The 24,183-nt window shown below is 35.7% G+C and overlaps 1 protein-coding gene across 1 annotated transcript in view; it reads left to right on the plus strand.

Annotated features, from left to right (window-relative positions):
• The first annotated feature begins 535 nt into the window (after positions 1-535).
• Positions 536-24,183, plus strand: part of LOC131409661 (UDP-glucuronosyltransferase 2C1-like) — a 33,235-nt gene continuing 9,587 nt past the window's right edge. Inside the window, exons 1-3 of the mRNA XM_058547206.1 lie at positions 536-1,256; positions 13,852-14,000; positions 20,819-20,950. Of these exons, the coding sequence (XP_058403189.1) occupies positions 536-1,256; positions 13,852-14,000; positions 20,819-20,950 (1,002 nt within the window). The remainder of the gene's footprint in view (positions 1,257-13,851; positions 14,001-20,818; positions 20,951-24,183) is intronic.

Consider the following 24,183-nt stretch of genomic DNA (forward strand, 5'->3'; position numbering starts at 1 on the left):
TTAGCACTAGAACATTTGGATCTAAATCTCCTTTCTGCATTAACGTCTGTTACAGTGCACATATCCTCTCCTTTTGGCAGTAGATGATAGCCTCATTCCTGTCTAGAATATCTAAGAGAGTTATCAGTAAGAGAAATACTGGAGAGGCGACTCTGTTCTTGAACACCTAATGAAACCAGAGAAAATGAAACAAAATCCAATCTTAATTGAATATGCATCACATGATGATGGATTTTCCTAACATCATTTAGAAATTATTTTAGATTTATGTTTAATTTTAAGCCTCTTTATTTTCATATCTTCAAAAATAAGTTTTAAAACTCTGAATCTGAGTATTTTTTTTCGACTCATTTTATTGACTTTATGGATCTTATCAAAGCAGTAGCAGTTATTGTAGTCAATAATACAAAGTATTCTGTTCAAAGTTCAGCCCAACCTACTATAAATTGGTTGAGAGTGTCAAAGAAGAGATCTTTAGATTGTGAACTTCACGCACTTGGTTTAAGCCCTGGTTTTGTTCCAGCAGGAGCTGATCATGAAGACTGTGAAAACCTTCTGCGTCCTCTTCATGCTGCATCTGTGCTTCTTCGACTCTGGAAGGGCTGGGAAAGTACTTGTATGGCCCATGGATTTTAGTCATTGGATTAATTTAAAAGTTATTCTGGAAGAACTCAATCTCCATGGGCATGAAATAACCATCGTCGTACCTTCACCTAGCCTTGTGATTGATCATACCAAGATTCCCTTTAATGTAGAGATCCTTCAACTTTCAGTAACTAAAGAAACTCTCATGGAAGAACTGAATACCTTTCTCTATACAACTACTGTTGAACTGCCGAAACTTTCATGGTGGGACATGCAAGTAAAACTGACAGAAATGAACCAGGAGTTTTTAAGGACATTCAGAAGAGTATGTGACAGTGCTGTCACAAATAAGGAGTTACTCAGCAGGCTACAGGCAGCTAAGTTTGATATCTGCATTGCTGATCCTTTAAGCTTTTGTGGGGAGTTGTTGGCTGAGCTTCTCAATATTCCATTTATATACACTTTTCGATTTTCTGATGGGAATGTCTTTGAGAGACTGTGTGGTGGGCTTCCCATCCCTTCTTCTTATGTTCCTGGCAGCACATCAGGACTGACTGACCACATGACTTTTGTACAGAGGCTGGAGAATTGGTTATTGTATGTAATGACTGATATGATATATCTATATTATCTACTTCCAGAATGGGATGAGTACTATAGCATGGTTTTAGGTAAGAGAAATTCACATGTAATATGGATTCTTCTTTCATATGTAAAATGTAAATATTTATCTGACAGTATAAAAATTTATAAAGGTATTTTTAATTGAGGATGCAAGCCACTGTGGATGTTGGAGTAGCTAAACTGTGGCTAACCAGTGGCTAAGCTGTTTTAAGCGAAAAAAAATGATTCTTTTGTTGCTTTGTTTTAGATGATTGAGTACTTACAACATATCAGAGAAGGAATATGTTTTATACTTGTACAGAAGTCCTACTTGCTGCTACTAATTTTTTTTAAGTATCTGGAAAACCCACATCTAACAGTGTGATTTTCATAACCTTGGACTATTTCTCTCTTGTTTACTTCTTTTATACACCCTCTTTTCCTTCCAATGAACTTGCTATGTCTTAGGCTTTATGTTTGTGTCCTGTCTAGGCTTAGTTGCTTAGATTCAGGGCTTGTCATGTGGTGAGCACAAAACTAGAAAATAGATAAATATATCTTAGTCATCTGCCCTTGTCTCCCAGAGAGGAAAAACATAGAAGATTTTTCTCTGAAGGCCATGTTTCCAGATTTTTAAAACTTATCTCTGTTTTGTTGTTGTTCTTGTTCTATTAAAAAATGCACTAGAGGTCAACTAGTGAGCTTTGACCCTGAGCACAATGTTTCTCTCTATTTTAGCAAGTCCATTTACCCCTTCTTTTTTCCTTGTGCACAATTGATTTTTTTATTTAAAAAAGTGTTCATATAATTGTCTTAGAATTATTTTGCATAAGATGTTAGTTGTCTTTGAGGAAGCAGTACCCTGCTTACATTATTTAGGGATTTTTTGACATATAATAGATATATAACATTAAATTAATTTCAGATGTACAGAGTAGTGATTTGATATTTGCATATGTTGTGAAATGATCACCACAAAAAGTCTAGTTAACATTCAACACCATACATAGTTACAAATTTTTTTTTTCTTGAGATGAGAAATTTTACAATTGACTTTCTTAGCAACTTTCAAATAGACAATATGGTGTTAACTATAGTCACCACATTGTATATTACATCCCCAGGGCTTATCTTAGAATTGAACGTTTGTACCTTTTGAACAACTTCACCTATTGCACATAGCCTCCAACTCCCACATCTGACAACCACCAATCTATTCCCTGTATGTATCAGTTTGTTTTTTTTTAAATTCCACGTAGAAGTGATATCATACAGTATTTGTCTTTCTCTGTCCCACTTACTGCACATACTGTAATTCCCTCAAAGTTCATTCATATTAAGGTAAATGGTAGGATATCCTTTTTTCTTATGGCTAAATGACATTTCATTGTATATACAACCAAATTTTCTTTATCCATTCATCCATCGATGTACACTTAGGTTGTTTCCTTGTCTTGGCTATTGTAAATAATGCTGCAATGAACATGGGAGTGCAGACATTTAGGTGATAGTGATTTCCTTTTCTTCATATGTATACTCAGAAGTGGAATTGCTGGATCATATGGTAGTTTTATTTTTAATTTTTTGAGGAATCTCTGTACTGTTTTCCATAGTGATCACACTAATTTACATTCCCACCAACCGTGCACAAGCGTTCTTTTTTTTTTTAATTTTTTGTTTATTGCAGTAACATTGGTTTATAACATTGTATAAATTTCAGATGTACATCATTATACTTCTATTTCTCTATAGATTACATCATGTTCACCACCCAAATACTAATTACAACCCATCACCACACACATGTGCCGAATTATCCCTTTCGCCCTCCTTCCTACCCCCTTCCCCTCTGGTAACCACCAATCCAATCTGTGTCTCTGTGTGTTTGTCTATTGTTGTTATTATCTACTGCTTAATGAAGGAAATCACACGGTATTTGATCTTCTCCCTCTGACTTATTTCACTTTGCATTATACCCTCAATGTCCATCCATGTTGTCACAAATACCTGGATTTCATCGTTTCTTATGGCTGAGTAGTATTCCATTGCGTATATATACCACATCTTCTTTACCCATTCGTCCCTTGATGGGCACTTAGGTTGCTTCCAAGTCTTGGCTATTGTGAATAATGCTGCAGTGAACACAAGGGTGCATGTATCTTTACGCATTGGCGTTTTCAAGTTATTTGGATAAATACCCAACAGTGGAATAGGTGGATCATATGGTAGTTCTATCCTTGATTTTTTGAGGAATCTCCATACTGTTTTCCATAGTGGCTGCACCAGTTTGCACTCCCACCAGCAGTGTATGAGAGTTCCCTTCTCTCCACATCCTCTCCAACACATGGTGTTTCCTGTCTTGTTAATTATAGCCATTCTGATGGGAATGAGGTGATATCTCATTGTAGTTTTGATTTGCATTTCCCTGATAGTTAGTGATTTTGAACATCTTTTCATGTGTCTGTTGGCCATCCATATATCTTCTTTGGAGAAATGTCTGTTCAGGTCTTTTGCCCATTTTTTAATTGGGTTGGTAGTTTTTTTCTTGTTGAGATGCATGAGTTCTTTATATATTTTGGAGATTAAGCCCTTATCAGACGTATGGTTTGCAAATATCTCCTCCCAATTGTTAGGTTGTCTTTTGTTTTGTTGATGGTTTCCTTTGCTGTGCAGGAGCTTTTTAGTTTGATGTAGTCCCATTTGTTTATTTTTTCTGTTGTTTCTCTTGCCCTGTCAGACATGGTGCTTGAAAATATGTTGCTAAGACCAATGTCGAAGAGCGTACTGCCTATGTTTTCTTCTAGAAGTTTCATAGTTTCAGGTCTTACATTCAAGTCTTTAATCCATTGGGAGTTACTTTTTGTGTATGGTGTAAGGTAAGGGTCTACTTTCATTTTTTTGCATGTGGCTATCCAGTTTTCCCAACACCATTTGTTGAAGAGACTTTCTTTTCCCCATTGTGTGTTCTTGGCTCCTTTGTCAAAGATTAGCTGTCCATAGATGTGTGGGTTTATTTCTGGGCTTTCGATTCTATTCCATTGATCTGTGTGTCTGTTTTTGTGCCAGTACCATGCTGTTTTGGTTACTATAGCTTTGTAGTATATTTTGAGTCAGGGAGTGTGATACCTCCAGCTTTGTTCTTTTTTCTCAGGATTCCTTTAGCTATTCGGGGTCTTTTGTTGTTCCATATAAATTTAAGGATTCTTTGTTCTATTTCTGTGAAAAATGTTGTTGGAACTTTGATAGGGATTGCATTGAATCTATAGATGGCTTTAGGAAGTATGGACATCTTAACTATGTTAATTCTTCCAATCCAAGGGAACAGAATATCTTTCCATTTCCTTGTGTCTTCTTCAATTTCTTTCAGCAATATTTTATAGTTTTCGGTGTACAGATATTTCACCTCTTTGGTTAAGTTTATTCCTAGGTATTTTATACTTTTTGTGGCAATTGTAAATAGGATTGTATTCTTAATTTCTCTTTCTGCTAATTCGTTGTTAGTGCACAGAAATGCAACTGATTTTTGTATGTTGATTTTGTATCCTGTAACTTTACCATATTCGTTTATTACTTCTAAAAGTTTTTTGGTGGATTCTTTAGGGTTTTCTGTATATAAAATCATGTCATCTGCAAATAGTGACAGTTTCACTTCTTCCTTTCCAATTTGGATCCCTTTTATTTCTTTCTCTTGCCTGATTGCTCTGGCTAGGACTTCCAGTACTATGTTAAATAGGAGTGGTGACAGTGGGCATCCTTGTCTGGTTCCTGTTGTTAGAGGGATAGCTTTCAGTTTTTCACCATTGAGGATGATATTAGCTGTGGGTTTGTCATATATGGCCTTTATTATGTTGAGGTACTTTCCTTCTATACCCATTTTATTCAGAGTTTTTATCATAAATGGATGCTGTATCTTGTCAAATGCTTTCTCTGCATCTATTGAGATGATCATGTGATTTTTATTCTTCATTTTATTAATGTGGTGTATCATGTTGATTGATTTGCAAATGTTAAATCATCCCTGCATACCTGGAATAAATCCCACTTGATCATGGTGTATAATGTTTTTAACGTATTGTATGCAATTTGCTAGTATTTTGTTGAGGGTTTTTGCATCGATGTTCATCAGTGATATTGGCCTGTAATTTTCTTTTTTTTGTGTGTTGTCCTTGTTTGGTTTTGGTATCAGGGTAATGTCAGCTTCGTAGAATGAGTTAGGGAGCTTCCCCCCTCCTCAATTTGTTGGAAGAGTTTGAGAAGGATAGGTATTAAGTCTTCTTTGAATGTTTGGTAGAATTCACCAGGGAAGCCACCTGGTCCTGGACTTTTATTTTTGAGGAGATGTTTGGTTACTGTTTCAATCTCCTTACTGGTGATTGGTCTAGTCAAATTCTCCACTTCTTCTTGATCCAGTTTTGGAAGGTTGTGTGATTCTAAGAATTCATCCATTTCTTCCAGATTGTCGAATTGGTTGGCATATAGCTTTTCATAGTATTCTCTTATAATCTTTTGTATTTCTGAGGTGTCTGTTGTAATTTCTCCTCTTTCATTTCTGATTTTACTTCTTTGAGCCTTCTGTCTTTCTTTCTTGGTGAGTCTACCTAAGGTTTGTCAATTTGGTTTATCTTTTCAAAGAAGAGCTCTTGGTTTTATTAATTTTTTCTATTGTTTTTTTGGTCGCTATTTCATTTATTTCTGCTCTGATTTTTATTATTTCCCTTCTTCTACTGATTTGGGGCTTTGTTTGTTCTTCTTTTTCCAGTTCCTTTTAGGTGCATTGTTAGATTGTTTATTTGTGATTTTTCTTGGTTGTTGAGATAGGCCCGTATTGCTATAAACTTCCCTCTTAGAACCGCTTTTGCTGTATCCCACAAATTCTGGCATGTTGTATTTTCATTTTCAATTGTCTCCAGGTATTTTTGGATTTCTTCTTTGATTTCTTCGTTGACCCAGTCATTGTTCAGTAGCATTTTGTTTAATCTCCACGTATTTGTGGCTTTTCTGATTTTCTTCCTACAGTTGATTTCCAGTTTCACACCGTTGTGGTCAGAAAAGATGCTTGGTATTATTTCAATCTTCCTAAATTTATGGAGACGTGTTTTGTGGCCTAATATGTGATCAATCCTGGAGAATGTTCCATGTGCATTTGAAAAGAACGTGTATTCTTCGGTTTTTGGATGGAATGTTCTGTATATATCTACTAGGTCCATCTGTTGTAGTGTACCATTTAAGGTCAATGTTTCCTTATTGATCTTCTGTTTGGATGATCTATCCATTGGTGTAAGTGGAGTGTTAAAGTCCCCTACTATTATTGTGTTACTGTCTATTTCTGTTTTTATGTCTGTTAATAATTGCTTTATATATTTAGGTGCACCTACATTGGGTGCGTAGATATTTACAAGTGTTATATCCTGTTGTTGGATTGTTCCCTTGATCATTATGGAATGCCCTTCTTTGTCTCTTTTTACAGTTTTTGTCTTAAAGTCTATTTTGTCTGATATGAGTACTGCTACCGCAGCTTTCTTTTCATTGCCATTTGCGTGGAGTATCTTTTTCCGTCCCTTCACTTTCAGTTTGTGTGTGTCTTTAGGTCTGAAGTGTGTCTCCTGTATGCAGCATATATATGGGTCTTGTTTTTTTATCCAATCAGCCACCATTTGCCTTTTAATTGGAGCATTTAGTCCATTGATGTTTAAAGTAGTTATTGATATGTATGTACTTACTGCCATTTTTAAACTTTTTTTTTTCTCAGTGTTTTAGTAGTCCTTCTCTGTTCCTTTCTTCTTCTATACAGAATTGATGGTCTCTTTAGTTTGACCTCTGTCTGAAAGCTCTACTCTTTAACTCCCCTCCTCCCTCCTTTTATGTTTTTGATATCATATCTAACCTTTTTTTGTGCATTTGTATCCATTATGTTCTTATCATGGAAATAGATAATTTTTCCTATTTGTGGTCTTCTCTTTTCCCCTTAAATCAGTCCCTTTAACATTTCTTGTAGCACTGGTTTCTTGGGGACAAACTCCTTTAATTTTTGCTCGTCTGGGAAATTTTTGATCTCTCCTTCCATTTTGAATGATAACCTTACTGGGTAGAGTATCCTTGGCTGTAAGTTTTTTCCTTTTAGCACTTTAAATATATCGTGCCACTCTCTTCTAGCCTGTAAGGTTTCTGCTTGAAGTCAACTGATAGCCTTATGGGGTTTCCTTTGTATGTAACTTGACTTTCTCTTGCAGCTTTTAGGATTCTCTCTTTAATTCTGGACATTTTGATTACGATATATCTTGGTGTGGGCCTCTATGGGTTTATCTTGTTTGGGGCTGTCTGTGCTTCCTGTACCTGGATGTCTGTTTCCTTCCTTAGGCTAGGGAAGTTTTCATCTATTATTTCTTGAAATAGATTCTTTGCCCCTTTGTCTCGCTCTTCTCCTTCCGGGACACCTATAACACGGATGTTAGTGCGCTTGATGTTGTCCCAGAGGTCCCTTAGACTGTCCTCACTCTTTTTAATTCTTTTCTCTTTCACCTGTTCAGCTTGGGTAATTTCTTCTAGTCTTTCCTCCAGCTCACAGATCCGTTCTTCTGTATCCTCTACTCTGCTGTTGAGTCCCTCCAGTGAATTTTTCATTTCCAGTATTGTATTCTTCATTTCTGATTGGTTCTTTTTTATATCTTCCATTTCTTTGTTGACATTCTCACTGAGTTCATCTATTCTTCTCCCCAGATCAGTGAACATCCTTAACACTCTTAGTTTGAACTCTCTGTCGAGTAAGTTGCTCATTTCTGTTTCACTTAGTTCCTTTTCTGGGGTTTTGTCCTGTTCCCTTATTTGGAATGTATTCCTTTGCCTCCTCATTTTGCCTCTTTCCCTGTGCTTGTGTCTACGTATTAGGTAGGTCAGCTACCTCTCCTGCTCTTGGATAGGTGACCTTATGTAAGTGATGGCTTAGGAGGCCTGCCGTGTGCTTCCCTCAGTTCTCAATGTTCCAGGGGTGACCCCTATGTGGGCTATGTGTGTCCTTCTGTTGTGGCCTCTTTGCTCTCCCTGTAGGCACCCAGGGAGGCTGAGTTATGCTCCTGGCCAGCTGTTGTAATGCTCAGCTGCTTGTAGTTGTTGTGGGCCCTTCAGTCTCTTTATCAGGTGTGGGGAGCCCCAGCACAGTTGGATGCAAGTTCTAATACCACATGTGTGTTGCAGTATTTATTTTAAGTGAGTACGCCCCTAGCGTGGCAGGTTGTTAGGCTCAGGGCCTTACAATTGCTATAAGCCTCCAGCCTTTAGGTCTCTTGTCAGCTCTCTGAGGATTGCAGCTGGGTGAGGCTGGCCTCAGGCACAGGAGCCCCCAATTGTTTCAGGCTTTGGAAGGTGGGGCACATCCCCTATGTGGGTTTTTGAGAAGCACAAGTCTTCTGCAGCTGACAAGCCCTGCCACCCACAGATCCACACACACAGTCAACACAGTCCTGCCCCATGTGCATGCCTCGACCTCCCGATGCGGACCCAGTCTCTCCACGGTGGGAACCCTGCACACTCTGCCACTGCCCCACACTCTCCACCCGCTCCTTGTGCATGCCCTGCCCTGCTAAAGTCAGCTCAGTTGCCAGGCTGCAGAGAATCCAGTCACTGATCTAAGCAAGCCCACAAGTTGCCTGAGGGCTTGTTGTTGGGTGGGGCCAGTCTCTAGGGTGGGCTGCCTGCCCTGGCTGAGCTGGACTAAATCCGTGCTCCAGCGGGTGGGGCAGACCTGGGCTAGCAGGCCCCAGGGAGAACTCCAATGGCGTCTGCGTCAGCAGTCCCACACCAGGGCACAACAATGGCCGCTGCCAATGTCCCAGTCCCTGGAGAGGTCTCACTTCCCACCGAGATGCACCCGGGGCCCACTAGGTAAGTCTCTTTTCACCACAGCACTGTGCACCTTTCTTTCTGGTGATTTTAGGATGCTTTCTGAAATGGGTGAGTTTGCATGCGGGCCCTTTAAGGGCCGGTTTTAGTTTCTTTGTGAACAAGGTTTTCTGGGGGTGCTCCCCAATGCTTTAGTAGCAGGCACAGTCAGATATTGTGCCACTCGTCTCGATTGTGCTGGGTCCACAAAATGCCCACAGCGGTGGTGCCCCCGGCTCAGGGCCCCTGTGCGAACGTGTGAGCTGCTCCCGGCGGCCATGAAGCTGGCGGCTTGTGAAGGCGGCGTTTTTCCTCTCCAGAAGGGAGTTTCTGCCTCTTGCACCTCAGTTAGGATTGTCCATTGTTGCAGGAGTTCCTCTCATCCAGTTTTCAGTTCTCTCAGGGGTAATTTTTCCATGAATAGTTGTAAATTTGCTGTGTCTGTGGGAGGAGCTGAGTTCAGAGTCTGCTTACGCCACCATCTTGACTTCCCGACTCCACAAGCCGTCTTTTTTCTCCACATTCTTGCCATTTTTTGTTATCTCTTGTCTACTTGATGATAGCCATCCTAACAGGTGTGAAATGATAGCTCATTGTGGTGTTGATTTGCTCTTCCCTGATGGTTAGTAATGTTGAGCATCTTTTCATGCACTAGTTGGCCATTTCAATATCTTCTTTGGATAAATATCTATTCAGGTCTTTTGCTCACTTTTTAATTGGATTATTTGTTTTTTTTACTATTGAGTTGTATGTTTCTTATGTATTTTGGATATTAACCCTTTATTAGAGATTGTTTGCAAATATTTTCTCCCATTTCCTAGGTTATCTCTTCCTTTTGTTAATCATTTCTTTTGCTATGCGTATGATTTTTAGTTTGACGTAGTCTCGCTTTTTTATTTTTAATTTTGTTACATATGCTTTAGGCATCATATCCAAAAAATTGTCGTCAAAACCAATGTCAAGAAGCTTTTTCTCACTGTTTTTTTAGGAGTTTTACCATTTCAGGTCTTACATTTAAGTCTGTATTCTATTTTGAGTTAATTTTTGCGAGTGGAACAAGATTGGGGTCTAGTTTCGTTCTTTTGCTCGTGAATATCCAATTTTCCCAGCACTGTTTACTAAAGAGACTGACTTTTTTCCATTGGGTAGTCTTGGTTCCCTTGTGAATTGCTAGTTGACTATATATGCTTGGATTTATTTAGGGGCTCTTGATTCTGTTCAGTCGGTCTTGCGTATGTTTTCATGCCAATGCCATATGGTTTTGATTACTATAGGTTTATATTACAGTTTGAAATCAGGAAGTGAGATTCCTCCAGCTTTGTCTTTTTTTCCTCAGAATTGCTTTGGCTATTTGGGGTCTTTCGTGGTTCCATATGAATTTTAGGATTGTTTTCCTTGTTACTAATTTTGACAAAAGAAGCTCTAATAGCTTATAATTACTAAAGTTTAAAGTTTATTCCTAAAAAAAGTAAAGTTTTCCTTTATATTTGTGATCTCTTATTTTATAAAGCAACATTCTATTTCCTTTCTTCTGGTATCTGTTCTAAATTTTCTCTGAGAAATTATTTTCTCACCAACTCACAAAAAGATTTGAGTGCTTTTAATGAAATATGCTGCCCAGGAATATGCTATGGGTTCAAGAAGACATATGACCTAATCAAGGCCAACACATTTCATTGAGACTTTTTCTGGGAATTCTGTGACAGAAGCAGGTGCTTATTTCTTCTTGACTTGATCCTAAAAAAAACGTGGGCAGAGACTGCCCATCATTTATCCATGATCAGAGTTCAAGCAGCAAAAGACAAAACTGAGAAAAGATAACTTAGAATCTCATCCTGGAGACATTCTCTGAGTCATGGATTAGGCAGTGACTGATCTGCTGCTGGATCTAAATTATTTATTTACTTCTGATTCCAGCAGTTTGGTACTCAGTTTTGGAACCTCTTACACAGTGAAGCATTAGTTATGGGATATGACTCTCTCTCTGATTCTTTCCTAACTCTTGGCACTCTAGAGTATTCTTTTTCAGAATATATGAATAATCTGAGAAAGAAGAATGAAGGATTGATAAATAGCAGGGAAACGTTTCTTTGACTCTCATAGATTTAAAAATAAAATTAATATAGATTTCCATTGGTCATTCAGAATTTAGGATCTTCATTTTATAATGTATTATAGATATATTTTTCAAATTTTTAAAAATATAACTCATAACTCTTATAGAATTATTAAGTGAATCATTCCACAAATACATGCAAATCACTGAGGAAGAAATCATTAAGATGAAAATCTGGCTCAAAAAATATTTTGAGGAACTATTCACAAATATTTTCGGGAAAAAAAGGAATCTTAATTAAGATAATACTACTAGGTACACAAAATTAGTTAATGTCTTATACACAATAAAATCATAATTTGAGGGGTGATTTTGTTCTACCAGACAGAAATATACAAGTTAAAATTTAACGTTACTGTATCTAGACTCAAAAATCCATAGTAAATCAATAATAAATAACAATAAAACATAGGCACATTCTCTTATGGAATTAAATAATCCTTTATTCATTGCTCAACAATGCCCCAGCATGGTATCAAAAGGGCATGTTGTAGTTTCTTTTGATTTCCAAATTTGGAACATTTTTTCATAATGTCTTGATCCAAATCCACTGTCTTTTACTCCTTCTGTACTATATTGTCTTCATTTCAATAAGATGCATTAAGCAGGCTAGATATTATCTAAGGAGTAAAGATTTAACAAGAAAAGATATTATCTTGTTATGAAAGATAATGAATAAACCATATGACTCTGCAATTCTACTCTTGGATATATATCCAAGATAAATGAAACCATATCTCCACATGAATGTATACATCAACGCTGATAGAAGCATCATTCATAGTAACCAAAAATGGAAACAATCCAAAAGTTCATCAACTGATGAATGGATAGACAAATTAAGTCTATCCATACAAAGAAATATTATTCAGCAGGAAAAATTAATGAAGTAGTGAGAGACACTACAACATAGATGAATCTTGAAAATATTATGCTAATTGAAAGAAGGTAGCACATAGGGCTACATAGTGTATGATTTCATTTCTATGAAATAAGATTATTCTGGAATAGACAAATTGAAACAGAAAGTAGATTAGTGGTTGTCAGGGGCTGTGAAGGGGGGAAATGGAGAATGACTGCCAATGTATGTGGAATTTCTTCTGGGGGTAATGAAAACACTCTAAAATTAAATAGTGGTGATGGTTGCACAGCTTTACAAATATCCTAAAAACTACTCAAGTGTGTATTTAAAAGTAAGCCTTGTATAGTATATAAATTACATCTCAATAAAATGGCCATAAAAAAGGTAAGGGAGGGAAGCATCACACAAAGAGTATAAGATTATACCCACAGCTGACAGCAATAAGGCACCAAAATGGGAAATGTACTGAATATACAACTGGATTTTAAATACCATTGTCATTACCGGAATCAAACCCATAAATTTTTGATATTTGCTTGTGATCTCTTATAGAGATAGATTTTCCTGGTCAGTTCAAAATACCTCATATTTTCTGATCAATACTTTAGAGTAATTAGAACATCAAGGAGAATATTCAAAAAAATCATATAATGGGAAGCCATATAGTAGTTATAATTTCCTCATATCATTAATACTGAACGTATATTTTAAAAGGACACCAAATCTCTGGGTAAGCTTCCTTATTCCACAATAATTGAATAGAATTTAGAAATGAAGTTCTGGCTCCAAACTAAGGAAAAAAGATTTAACTCAGAGACATGAATTTGAGTTCTTATTCAGTTAAACCCTAAAGGTTGCCACTTCAGTTGAAAGATACCCCTTGTTCACTGTTTGCCACATAAATATGTCAGAATAGCAAATATTTTGCCAACAGGTTATTAAGCAGTGCTATATCTTCACCAAAGAGAACAAAATCTTGTGAAACAGCGACTTCCATTTTGTATAGCAAGAAGATAATCACTTTATTTATTTTATATATAAAAATTTATTAAAATGGGGTTGGCCCAGCGGCGTAATGGTTAAGTTCACGCACTCCATTTCAGTGGCCCAGAGTTTACAGGCTCAGATCCTGGGTGCAGACCTATGCACTGCTTATCAAGCCATGTTCTGGCAGGCATCCTATATATACTGCAGAGGAAGAGGGACACAGATGTTAGCCCAGGGCCAATCTTCCTCAGCCAAAAGAGGAGGATTGTCAACAGATGTTAGTTCAGGGCTAATCTTCCTCAGCAAAAAAAAAAAAAATTTTTTCAAAGATTTCCATTCCTGGTAGGATGTAATTAGTTGTGGCAGCACACTCACAAACACTAGGAAAAGATGGATAAATTACAAAAGACATTTTTCAAAGATATCAAAAGGCTTTTGGAGCAGCAAGGATGAGATAAATTGGAATTCCAGAAGAGGAGGAGACATTCTACCATAGTGAGCTGAGGATCACTGCCTGAGTTTCTTGTTCCCGCTGGGAGAACTTGCCAATTCTGAGCGTGGACTAGGGCTCAGGCTTAGTTCAAGCAGAAAGACTCTATTGTCAGCAGGCTTTTGGCCTTCTTCTAGACTTAAATCCCTTGTTTGGTTATTCAGAATCTCACTATGGTATACTCTCGGAGGGGGAAGGTCAATAGATTTCACATGGGTTATACACGCCCAATCTTGGTTCTTTACAGATTTTTCTTAAAAAATGGGATGGTAAAACATTTTCCACTTAACATATCAGTTTGTTTTTCCTCTATCACCCTTCATTTACATTCAGGAAAACCTACCACATTATGTGAGACTATGGGGAGAGCTGATATGTGGTTGATTCGAACTTCCTGGGATTTTGAATTTCCTTACCCTTATTTACCTAATTTTGAATTTGTTGGAGGACTACACTGCAAGCCTGCAAAGCCCCTACCTAAGGTAATTTAAATCTCCTTATTTTTGCTTGTTTGAGTATTTGTCTTTTGGAATGATTTCTGGTTTATTATTTATAATGTTTGACCCTCAAACTGAAAACATGGACACAGGAGTTAATGGACATTATTCTCTTAGACTGTTAGACTGCCATAGGTAATCTTGTAACTTTATCATGGCAACCATTAGTGATGTTCGTCAAGTATGCCAGATATTTGACAGGAATGAAATTACTAGCCCTGAGTTTAGTTGAACCAGGTACTCTCTGGGCAATGACTATGAGCTAAAATGTCATGGATCACTTCCAGGCCCAACACTTAATTATCAGGTTAAAGTGATAATTAATTCCAGAATATTAATTCCAGAATTCTCTTTTCCCTTAGTATGTCAACAGGCTGTATTCCAAATATTGGCTACTCTGTTAACCTGAGTTCTCGATTAAAGAATATAAGTACAATCTGCAGTTCGTTAGATGGACATATGGCATGGGAAAGAAATAAGCTTTATTTTAAGCCACTGAGATTTTTGTAATCGCATGTTATTTAGCATCATGTCACCTTAGAAATGGACAATAGTGAGCAAAATGTAACAATTTGAGAATAGATCAAATAGAGATATGATAATCAATCCAAAAAATCTAGCAGAAGTGCAGTAATTATGAGCTGTTTGGTTGAATAAAGAGAAATGAGACTGGAGAGACAACTGAGGGTTAGACTATGAAAAAACAAATGGGAAATACTAAATATTCTTTGCTTCAAATTTAATGTCAGTGAAGGATCAATGCATAAATTTTAAGCAGTAACATGTTGTAAATTTGTTTATTTAGATCTTGGCTTACCCATTCATAAATCTTAGCTACTGAATTTTTTGGAATGGAGCAAGATTTAAAGCAAGGAAATGAGCTAAGATACAGTTGCAATAGTCCTGCAAGAGATTATAGAAATCTAAACTATAATATGATACTGATTTTGTGTAGAATTGCAGAAGTTTAAGAAGTTTTTACAAAGAGAGTTGATAGGATTTGGTGATTGGCAGGAAGTAGATGTTAAGGTAGAGAGTTCCAGAATGAATCCTTGGCTTTTTGTTTGTGTGTCTTTCCTTCATTTGTTTCTTTGTGTGGGAAATTTATTAGCGAATATTGGTATTTACTAAGGTGAGGAACTAAAGAGGAACAGTTTTGAGGGAAAATGATGTGTTCATACTTAATGGCATGCTGAATTTGAGGCGCCAATGCAATGTCTAGTAAGCAGCTACTGAATTCAGTGTCTTAATCTCAGGGGACAGGTCTATGTATCATTTGTGAATTTTTAGTTAACAGACAATTTTTAGATCCATTTACATTCACAGCAAAATTGAACAGAAAGTACAGAGAGTTTTCACCTACCTCCTACCCTCCTCCCACACACAAATTCCCCGACCATCAATATCTCACACCTGTGTGGCACATTTGTTACAATCAATGGACCAACATTTACACATCAGTATCAACCAAAGTCCATAGTTCACATTAAGGTTTACTCTTTGTGTGTACGTTCTACAGGTTTGGATAAATGGATAACGACATGTATCCCCCCTTATAGTATCATACAGAGTAGTTTCACTGCCCTAAACACCTCCTGCGCTCCGCTTATTCATCCCTCCCTGCTCCTAAATCCCTGGAATTCACTGATTTTTTTTACTGCCTCCATAGCTTTGCCTGTTCCAAAGGCAATGGTTTTAAACTAAGGATGTCAAGGAATAAGAAGACATGATTTTGTACTGTTTAAGTCATCCTGGGTAACTTGGGGTGGAGCAGAAGTCTATGAGCCAGATGCCAAAGGCTCCTGTGAACAGGGGTGTTCCTGAAACTGGCAGTCGGCATAGAGAGCATGAGGAGTTGCTAGTACCCATTGAACACATAGCATGAGGATATTCCTTAAAGAATAGAAAAGGAAATGGTTGGATATGCAGTTAGAAGAGGGGAGGACACAGATCAAGCCTCTGTCTGGATCCTGATGCAGATAGGGAAAAATGAGCGGAGTATACCTCAAGTGTTGTAGGGCAAGAACCAAGTTTCAGGTAAGACCAGGAAGTATATGAAATACTCATTGAAGAGGCTAAAAATATTTGGGAATTTTTAAGTCATGTAACAAAAATCTTAATTTTATCTTGTTATATGAGCACATTAATTTAATTTTGACAAGTTAAATAATACTGGATGTCCATTATATATTTTTCTAAACCATTCCTTTTGCTCAGAAAGTAGTCACTTAAATATTCTGAGCCTTCTTCATATTATTGCATAATTTTTGATAAAAGATCTATGCATTGTAAAGATTCAATTCTAAGAGCATAGAAGTCAACTGTTGGGATAATGTGAGATTTACTTGTATGCATATTTGCTATATCTTAATAATTTAAATATATTCAAAACCCTCCTATTGCCTTATTGATATGATAATGCACGCATATATAATATGTTTGTGTGCATTTACATATTTATTTATTTTAGCAACACTGTGGCACTAAGGATCTATCTGATGTTTTTTTGTATGAATTTTAAGAATACCCAGAAAGTGTCAGAGCTTTAAAACATTTCCAGTGGAATCTTATTTCCCCTGTCTCCTCCCACTAGAGCACAGTAAGGCCTTGGGGACACTACAAAAGAACAAACACAATCTCTGCATTCAAATAATGCACATGCTTTTAACGCTCATGAAAAAATTGATTCCTAAGTCTATGACGACATTAAAAATTCTTTAATATAGCAAGTATTTTGATAATCTTCATTTTTGGAAAAATTTATGTTAATTTTGGTATTAAAATATTTCAGGATTTTTAATAACATTCCTAACTATAAAAAGCAGATTAAGGACACTAAATCTACGTGTTACACACAAACAAAAGAGTCAATGTAAACATTCAAAGTAACCCATAGTGAAGGTGAAAAGTAAAGTAATCATGAGGTTCGAGGTTTTAATAGACAGAAGCATGATGGTAGAACCAGGTAAAATTTGAATCTTTCCACGAACAATAACCAAATTTGTGTGCTGTTTTTGAGTTACTGCCATATGATAAATAAGTGGAAGCCCTTTGGTTAACTACATTGGTCTCTTAATCTCTGTGCAGTAAATTAGGACAAATTTAGATAGACTCAACTGCACATAGCTTCTTTCTTCCCTTGAGTCAAAACCTTATCAATAATCAGGCAGCCATGGCAAAGTAATAAGATCATTTTAAACATGAAAAGAAAAAAAGAATATCCAAAACTTGTCTTTGTAACAGATTCTTTTCTTCTTAAATTTTTGGCCCCATCTACAGAAAAACTAGAGAAAGAGCCACACTCACCCATTTCTAGGTGTCCTTACAATATTTATTCTCTCATTCCAGGTTACATAGATAACTGTGGATCTTTGAAAAACGTATAGCACTGATATGAGTTTAATTATAATTCACATTTTCTTCCTTTTATTGCTGTATTTTTTATATGTATCCAAGTTTCTATTTGTAAATATATTTCATTCATTGTGCCTGTTGCAGAGAATTTTGGTGTATGTATTTACCACATTTTATTTATTTATTTCCCATAAAGGACAGTTAGATGTCTCCATCTTTATCCTATGCCAAAGACTATTTTGAAGAAAAATTTCAAATATGTTCCATTATGGACCTGTGCATATACTTGAGATACATACCCAATAGTGGGATTGTAGGGTCATGCGGCACATGCATACTTAATTTCATTGTGCGTTTAATTTCACTGAATATATGTACAAATGTATAGTTTCATCAGGAGTGCTTGAGTGGTCCCAACTTCCACATCATATAGTGATAGTGCTCTATTTTCTAATATGTTTCAGTTTCATAGAGGTAAAGTTGTATCACATTGTTGTATTTCATTGGTAATATCACTTAGCAACATTGAACAACTTTTTAGAAACTTACCAGTTATTCTGATTTTCTCTCTGTTAAACTCTTATAGTTGCTACAATTTACTTTTGGATAGTCGATCTTTTTTTTTTTTTTTTTGTCAAGTGATACAAATTCTTTCCATAACCTAGAATATCTAGGTATTAATCCTTGTTTTAGCCATTGCAAATATCTTCCTCTATGAATTTATGTATCTGTTAGCGTTACCTCAGATTTCCTTTTTTCAACATAATGTACTAAATTTGATGTAATCAAATCTATCCTTTATTACTTTATAGTTCATACTTTTCAAATTTTCGTTTAAAATATTTTTCCGTTTCTAAGATTATAAAGATATTCTTTTATATTTTATTTTAAAAATTATAATGTTTTACTTTAGTATGGATTCATTTAATCCATTTAGATTTTACAGTAATGTAGAATGTGAGGTAAAGATTCACCTCCTTTTTTTGTCTGAGTAGTAAGTATATTTTTACAGCACTACCTAAGTAAATAATCTAATCAATGTGAAGTTTTCTCATTGGTTGTCTCAGTGACTTGTGATATGACATTTATATATAGCAGGCTTTTACATACACATGGTTCTCTTTCTGGACTCACTACATTGTTCTATTGTTCACTTTGTCTATTAGGAGGTTAACAGGATTCATTTTGTATTATTTATTATTATCTGGTTTAAGAAGTTCCCAGTATTTCCTTTTATTCTATATAAAGTTAAATATATTTGCCAATTTCTCAAGAAAATTATGCCATAATTGAAAATTAATTTAAAAAGATTGATAGCTTTACATATTAAATCAGTCCATCTATAACCACAATGTGATGGCTAATATTAAGTGTCAACTTGCATGGCTAGGTACCCAGATATTTAGTCAAATATTTTCTGGATATTTCTGCATGGGTATTTTTGGATGAGATTAACATTTAAATAGTCGACTTTAAGTAAAGCAAATTGCTTTCCATTATGTGAGTGAGCCTCACTCAATTAGTTGAAGGCCTGAATAGAACAAAAGTCTGACATCTCCCAAGCAAAAGAAAATTCTGCCAGCAGACGGACTTCCGACTGAAACTACATTGGATATTCTCTGGATCTCCAGCCTGATGGCCGACCCTGCAGATTTTGGACTTGCCAGACTTAATCATGGGAGACAATTCCTTAAAATAAATCTCTCTCCATAGACAGATAGATAGATAGATAGATAGATAGATAGATAGATAGATAGATACACATATCCTACTTTTACTTTTTTCAGTAAAAGTGCATGTATCTGTACTCTTTTTTTTTTTAATTTTTTGTTTATTGCAGTAACATTGGTTTATAACATTGTATAAATTTCAGGTGTACATCATTATACTTCTATTTCTGCATAGATTACATCATGTTCACCACCCAAATACAATTACAACCCATCACCACACATATGTGCTGAATGATCCCTTTCGCTCTCCTCCTTCCCCACTTCCCCTCTGGTAACCACGAATCCAATCTCTGTCTCTATGTGTTTGTTTATTGTTGTTATTATCTTAAACAGTTTACATTTTTAATTATTATAGTGAATGATGACTCATCTTAAACTTTCAGGTTGGTTATTGCTGTTGTGAATAAATGTATTGATTTTTGTGTAGTGATTATGAATCTTACCAACTATTATTTATAATAGTTTGCATATTGGTTATTTTAGTTTCCCCAATATTGTCATGTACATATGTACAAAATTTATGTCTTCCCCTTCCAATTCACACAAATTTTTTGCTTGTCTTATTTGGTTGCCTTAGTTTGGTTAGTATTAAACATAGGATGAAAACATTTCTTTTGGGGCCACCCGAGTTACGCAAGGGGCTAAGTGCGTGCAGTTAAGTGAGTGCGCTCTGCAGCGGAGGCCCGGGGTTGACCAGTTTGTATCCCGGTGCGCACCTACTCACTGCTTGGCAAGCCATGCTGTCACGGCGTCCCATATCAAGTGGAGGAAGATGGGCACAGATGTTAGCCTGGGGCCAGTCTTCCTTAGCAAAAAAAGAGGAAGATTGGCAGATGTTAGCACAGGGCTGATCTCCTCACACACACAAAAAAAGATTTCTTTTTACTTCGACATGATTAAATATGCTATTTTTATTTTGAATACAAAGCTATACATTTCCAAAATATTACTATCTCCAGAGAATGCATTATACTTATTTCTGTATTACTTCTTTGGTCAGTAAGTTATATGTCTACCTCATAGAAGCTTATATAAACTACCAGTGGAATCAAAATAAAAGAAAATTTAAATTAAAAAAAAGAAAAAGTAAATATATCATTAGCATGTCATTATAGTGAGTGATTCAGCATAAATGTTAACAATAATCTTCTTAGTATCCAAGGCTAAATATGAAGTGAAGTACCAGAGCTATTTATCTTAATGTAGGAGTCAAAACTTCTTCATTTGAAGCACTGTGGAGAGAGTTAGAAGAGAGTAGAGAGTATTGAATATAGTCATTGGCTTTACAATCAACAAGCTTAATTTAGAAATTTGGTTTTGCCACCTACTGCTGTGTAACTTTGAACAAAATACTTAATTTCTCTGAGACAGCCTTCTCATCTGCAAATGTATACATATCTCTTAAAATCACCATATATCTAAGTTAAATGATACATGTAAAGAGCTCAGCACATGGCAGAATATAACAAGTAGTCAATAATTTGTAAACACACACACAACTGAAAAATGTTTAGAACATACTGGATGGAAAGCTTCAATTTAAATAATTTCTAATTTGCCTAATAACCAGTGATTTCAGGTCATTTTCTGTACTCTAAAATGGTTAATATGAAAATGCAGAACTGTTTTCATATCAGACACATTGAGAAAAGTGTGTGACTATTTTATTCTTGTAAACTATAGACATTCATATTACGAAGGCTGTTTTCTTTACAGGAGTTAGAAGAGTTTGTCCAGAGCTCTGGAGAAGATGGAGTTGTGGTCTTTACTCTGGGGTCAATGATCCAAAACCTCACAGAAGAAAAGTCTAACATGATTGCATCAGCCCTTGCCCAGATTCCACAGAAGGTCAGATAATCTTATTTTTTGATGCATAAAGGTCTCTTTAAAAGTGTACTTCACAAATGTAGGATAAGCTATTGGTATTGTTAGTGTCAATTTGACTGAGCCTTAAAGAAAACGTGTGGAATGTCAGAAGAGGGTGGCTAAAAACATTTGACTGCTACCTTGCTTTAAAAGTGGCATTACTATCAGGAAAACATATTGAGGTATTTTCTTTAAATAATAGACTAAAACTAAATCATTCAGTGATCTTAAACACTCTGTCAGCTTTATGGATAGGTTTTAAGGCTTCCATATAATCTAATCTTGTTTTGTTTTTCTTGTTTTTTTTTTTTTCCTAAATCTGAGTCATATATGCACTATAAAACTAACATGACAGAGAGTAAAGGAAAAGATATTCAAAAATGTTGCCTCAATTCACAAGGTTCCTCGCGACTGTATTTCCTTCTAATTAGTGGTTTTGGACCAGGCCCTGGTTGAGCCTGGAACCAGCAGCTTAGATTGCTGGCTTACTCCTAAATAACAAATCTTCTATTTGAACAGTTAAAATTTTTAGTAATATAGTAAAAGATTTGTGCCGTTCCCTCTACGATGTTCCTACACAATATGTTTTTTTTAAATGAACAACATTCTAGATTATAACTGAGTAATGTTGTGCTTAGACTACCAGAGATACTTTTCCTTCCTAGCTTTAGTTAAAATAGACAAATACATGTCATTTTAAGTTCTAAATGATCATAACAATACTGACATTTATAACCAAATTTCTTTCAAAAGTTGTTTGTGGAATCAGTACTCACTTAAATATTTAATCTAAAAAGGATCTTCATAAAAATATTGAATTTTCTATTGCTTTAAAATATGATGCTTAGGGGTAACATCAGGGTGGAATGGGAAGCACCAAGGATCTGTCTCTTAACCTAAACAACAGTTATACTGGCAGAAACTATCTGAACTATCTGCAGTAAATATATTGGAACTTTGAAGTCTATCTGTCCACTTCCAACTTGCAGTGGCAAGCTAGGCTAGTAAATAGTGATTAATCAAAATTGGTCAATTCCAGCCTTTAGCCTAGCAGCAGCTTAAAATCCTCCATCTCCTAGCCCTGGGACAAGCAAAATTCCTGTATTCCTGGTATGATTTGATGAACCCAAATTTGGCAGTAAGGACTATATCCTCCAAATAATGGGCTTCTGTATTCTGATTGTTGATTCCTGCCTTTAATCACTGAGGTGGAGGCATGGAAGTTGGGCACAGTTTTTTCCACCCCCACTAACTGAAGCAGCTTTCAGGATGTTTAAAGGAGCAGCACAATTTTTTTCCTGCCTTTTTTCTTTTTTCTCCATTTGGGAGACACACATTAAATAATTAGGCCATTCTAAAACACTCACACATAACGGTGGAATTTAGAAAGCCATATGCATGTCCAAGGAGAGACAGAGGCTCAGAAAAGATCTGAGAACTTATATAGCTTTCACCTCAGGCTGATTCCTACCAAAGAGACATCCTTCAACAATCCAAAAAAAAAAAAGAAAAGAAAAAGAAAAGTCAAACCACAAGTAAAGGGGAGAATCTCATTTTCAGAGTTAATACATTATAAGAATCAAATGTCCAGTTCAATAAAAAAGATCACAAGGCATACAAAGATATATGAAAGTATGGCTCATTCAAAGGACCAAAATAAATTGAGAGAAATGATCTCTTAGGAAGCTTAGATGTTGGAATTACTAAAAAAAACTTTGAAACAATTGTCTTAAAGTTGCTCAAATAACTAAAGGAATACATTGATAAAGAGAAGAAAAAATATAAGAACAAAATGAAAATATCAATAAAGAGAAAGAAATTATAAAAATAACCAAAAAAAAAATACTGGAGCTGAGAAGTACAATAACCGAAATGAAAAGTTCATGTCAGGGATTGAAAAGCAGATATGAGTAGGCAGAAGAAAGAATTAGCAAACTTGAAGAAAGGATGAGTGAAATTATTGATTCAGAGCTACAGAAAGAAAAATAAGTGAAGAACAGTGCACAAAGCCTAAGGTCGTTCTGAGATACCATCAAGTGGAAGTATATACACATTGTGGGAGTCAAAGAAGTAGAGAAATGGGCAAAAATAATATTTGCAGTAATAATGACTCAAAATCTCCCGAATATGATGAAAGACATGAATCTAGAAATCCAAGAAGATTAATAAACTTCAACTAGGAGAAACTCAGGGACCCATACCAAGACACATTATAATCAAGCTGTTGATGCAAATTTAATGAGAGAATCTTGAAAGGAGCAATAGAGAAGCAACTCGTCACATAAGTGATCATCAATAAAATGATCAGCCAATTTCTCATCAAAATCTTTGGAGGCCAGAAGGCAGTGGGTTGGTATTCTCAAAGTGCTGAAAGAAAAAATTGTCTTTTCTAAAACCAAGATTTTTATAGCAGGCAAAATTTTCTTCAAAAATGAGGTAAAAATTAAGACATTCCCCTATAAAGATAAGTTGGGCAAGATCATTACCACTAGACTTGCCTTGCAAGAAATGCAAAAGGAAGTCTTTCAAGTTGAAATGAAAAGCTGCTAGACAATGACACTAAATCACATGAAGAACTAAACATCTGCAGTAGACGTAACAACAAGGGCCATTATAAACGCTAGTATTATTGAACTTTTGGATGTAACTCCAGTTTTTACTTTCTAAATGATTTAAAAAGAAAATGGATAAAAAACAATTGTTGATCTATGTTATTAGGAACACAATGTATAAATATGTAATTTGTGACATCATTAACAGAAAGGAGAATGGAGCTATAAGGGTGTAGAGTTTTTGTATGGCATCCAAATTAAAAACCAAAGGGTCAAAGAATAAATAACAAAGATAATTTAAAAATTATTTTAAAATGGATGAAAACACAACAGACAAAATCTTATGAGATGTCATGAAAGCAGTTCTCAGAGGGAAATTTATAGCTGTAAATGCCTACATTGAAAAGAAGAAAGACCTAAAATCAATGACCTAATTTTATATCTAAAGAATCAGAAAAAGAAGGTGACTTAAACCCAAAACTAGCATAAGGAAGGAAATACTGGATACTACAGAAAAGATAAATAAAACAGATAATAGAAAAACAAAGGCAAAAATTAATGAAACTGATAGTTGGTTCTTTGAAAAGGTGAACAAAATTAGCAAACCTTTAGCCATACTGGCAAAGAACAAAAAGAAGATGCAAATAACTAAAATCAGAAATG

Source organism: Diceros bicornis, chromosome 8, assembly GCF_020826845.1.
Source record: "Diceros bicornis minor isolate mBicDic1 chromosome 8, mDicBic1.mat.cur, whole genome shotgun sequence".
Classification (NCBI taxonomy): Eukaryota; Metazoa; Chordata; class Mammalia; order Perissodactyla; family Rhinocerotidae; genus Diceros; species Diceros bicornis.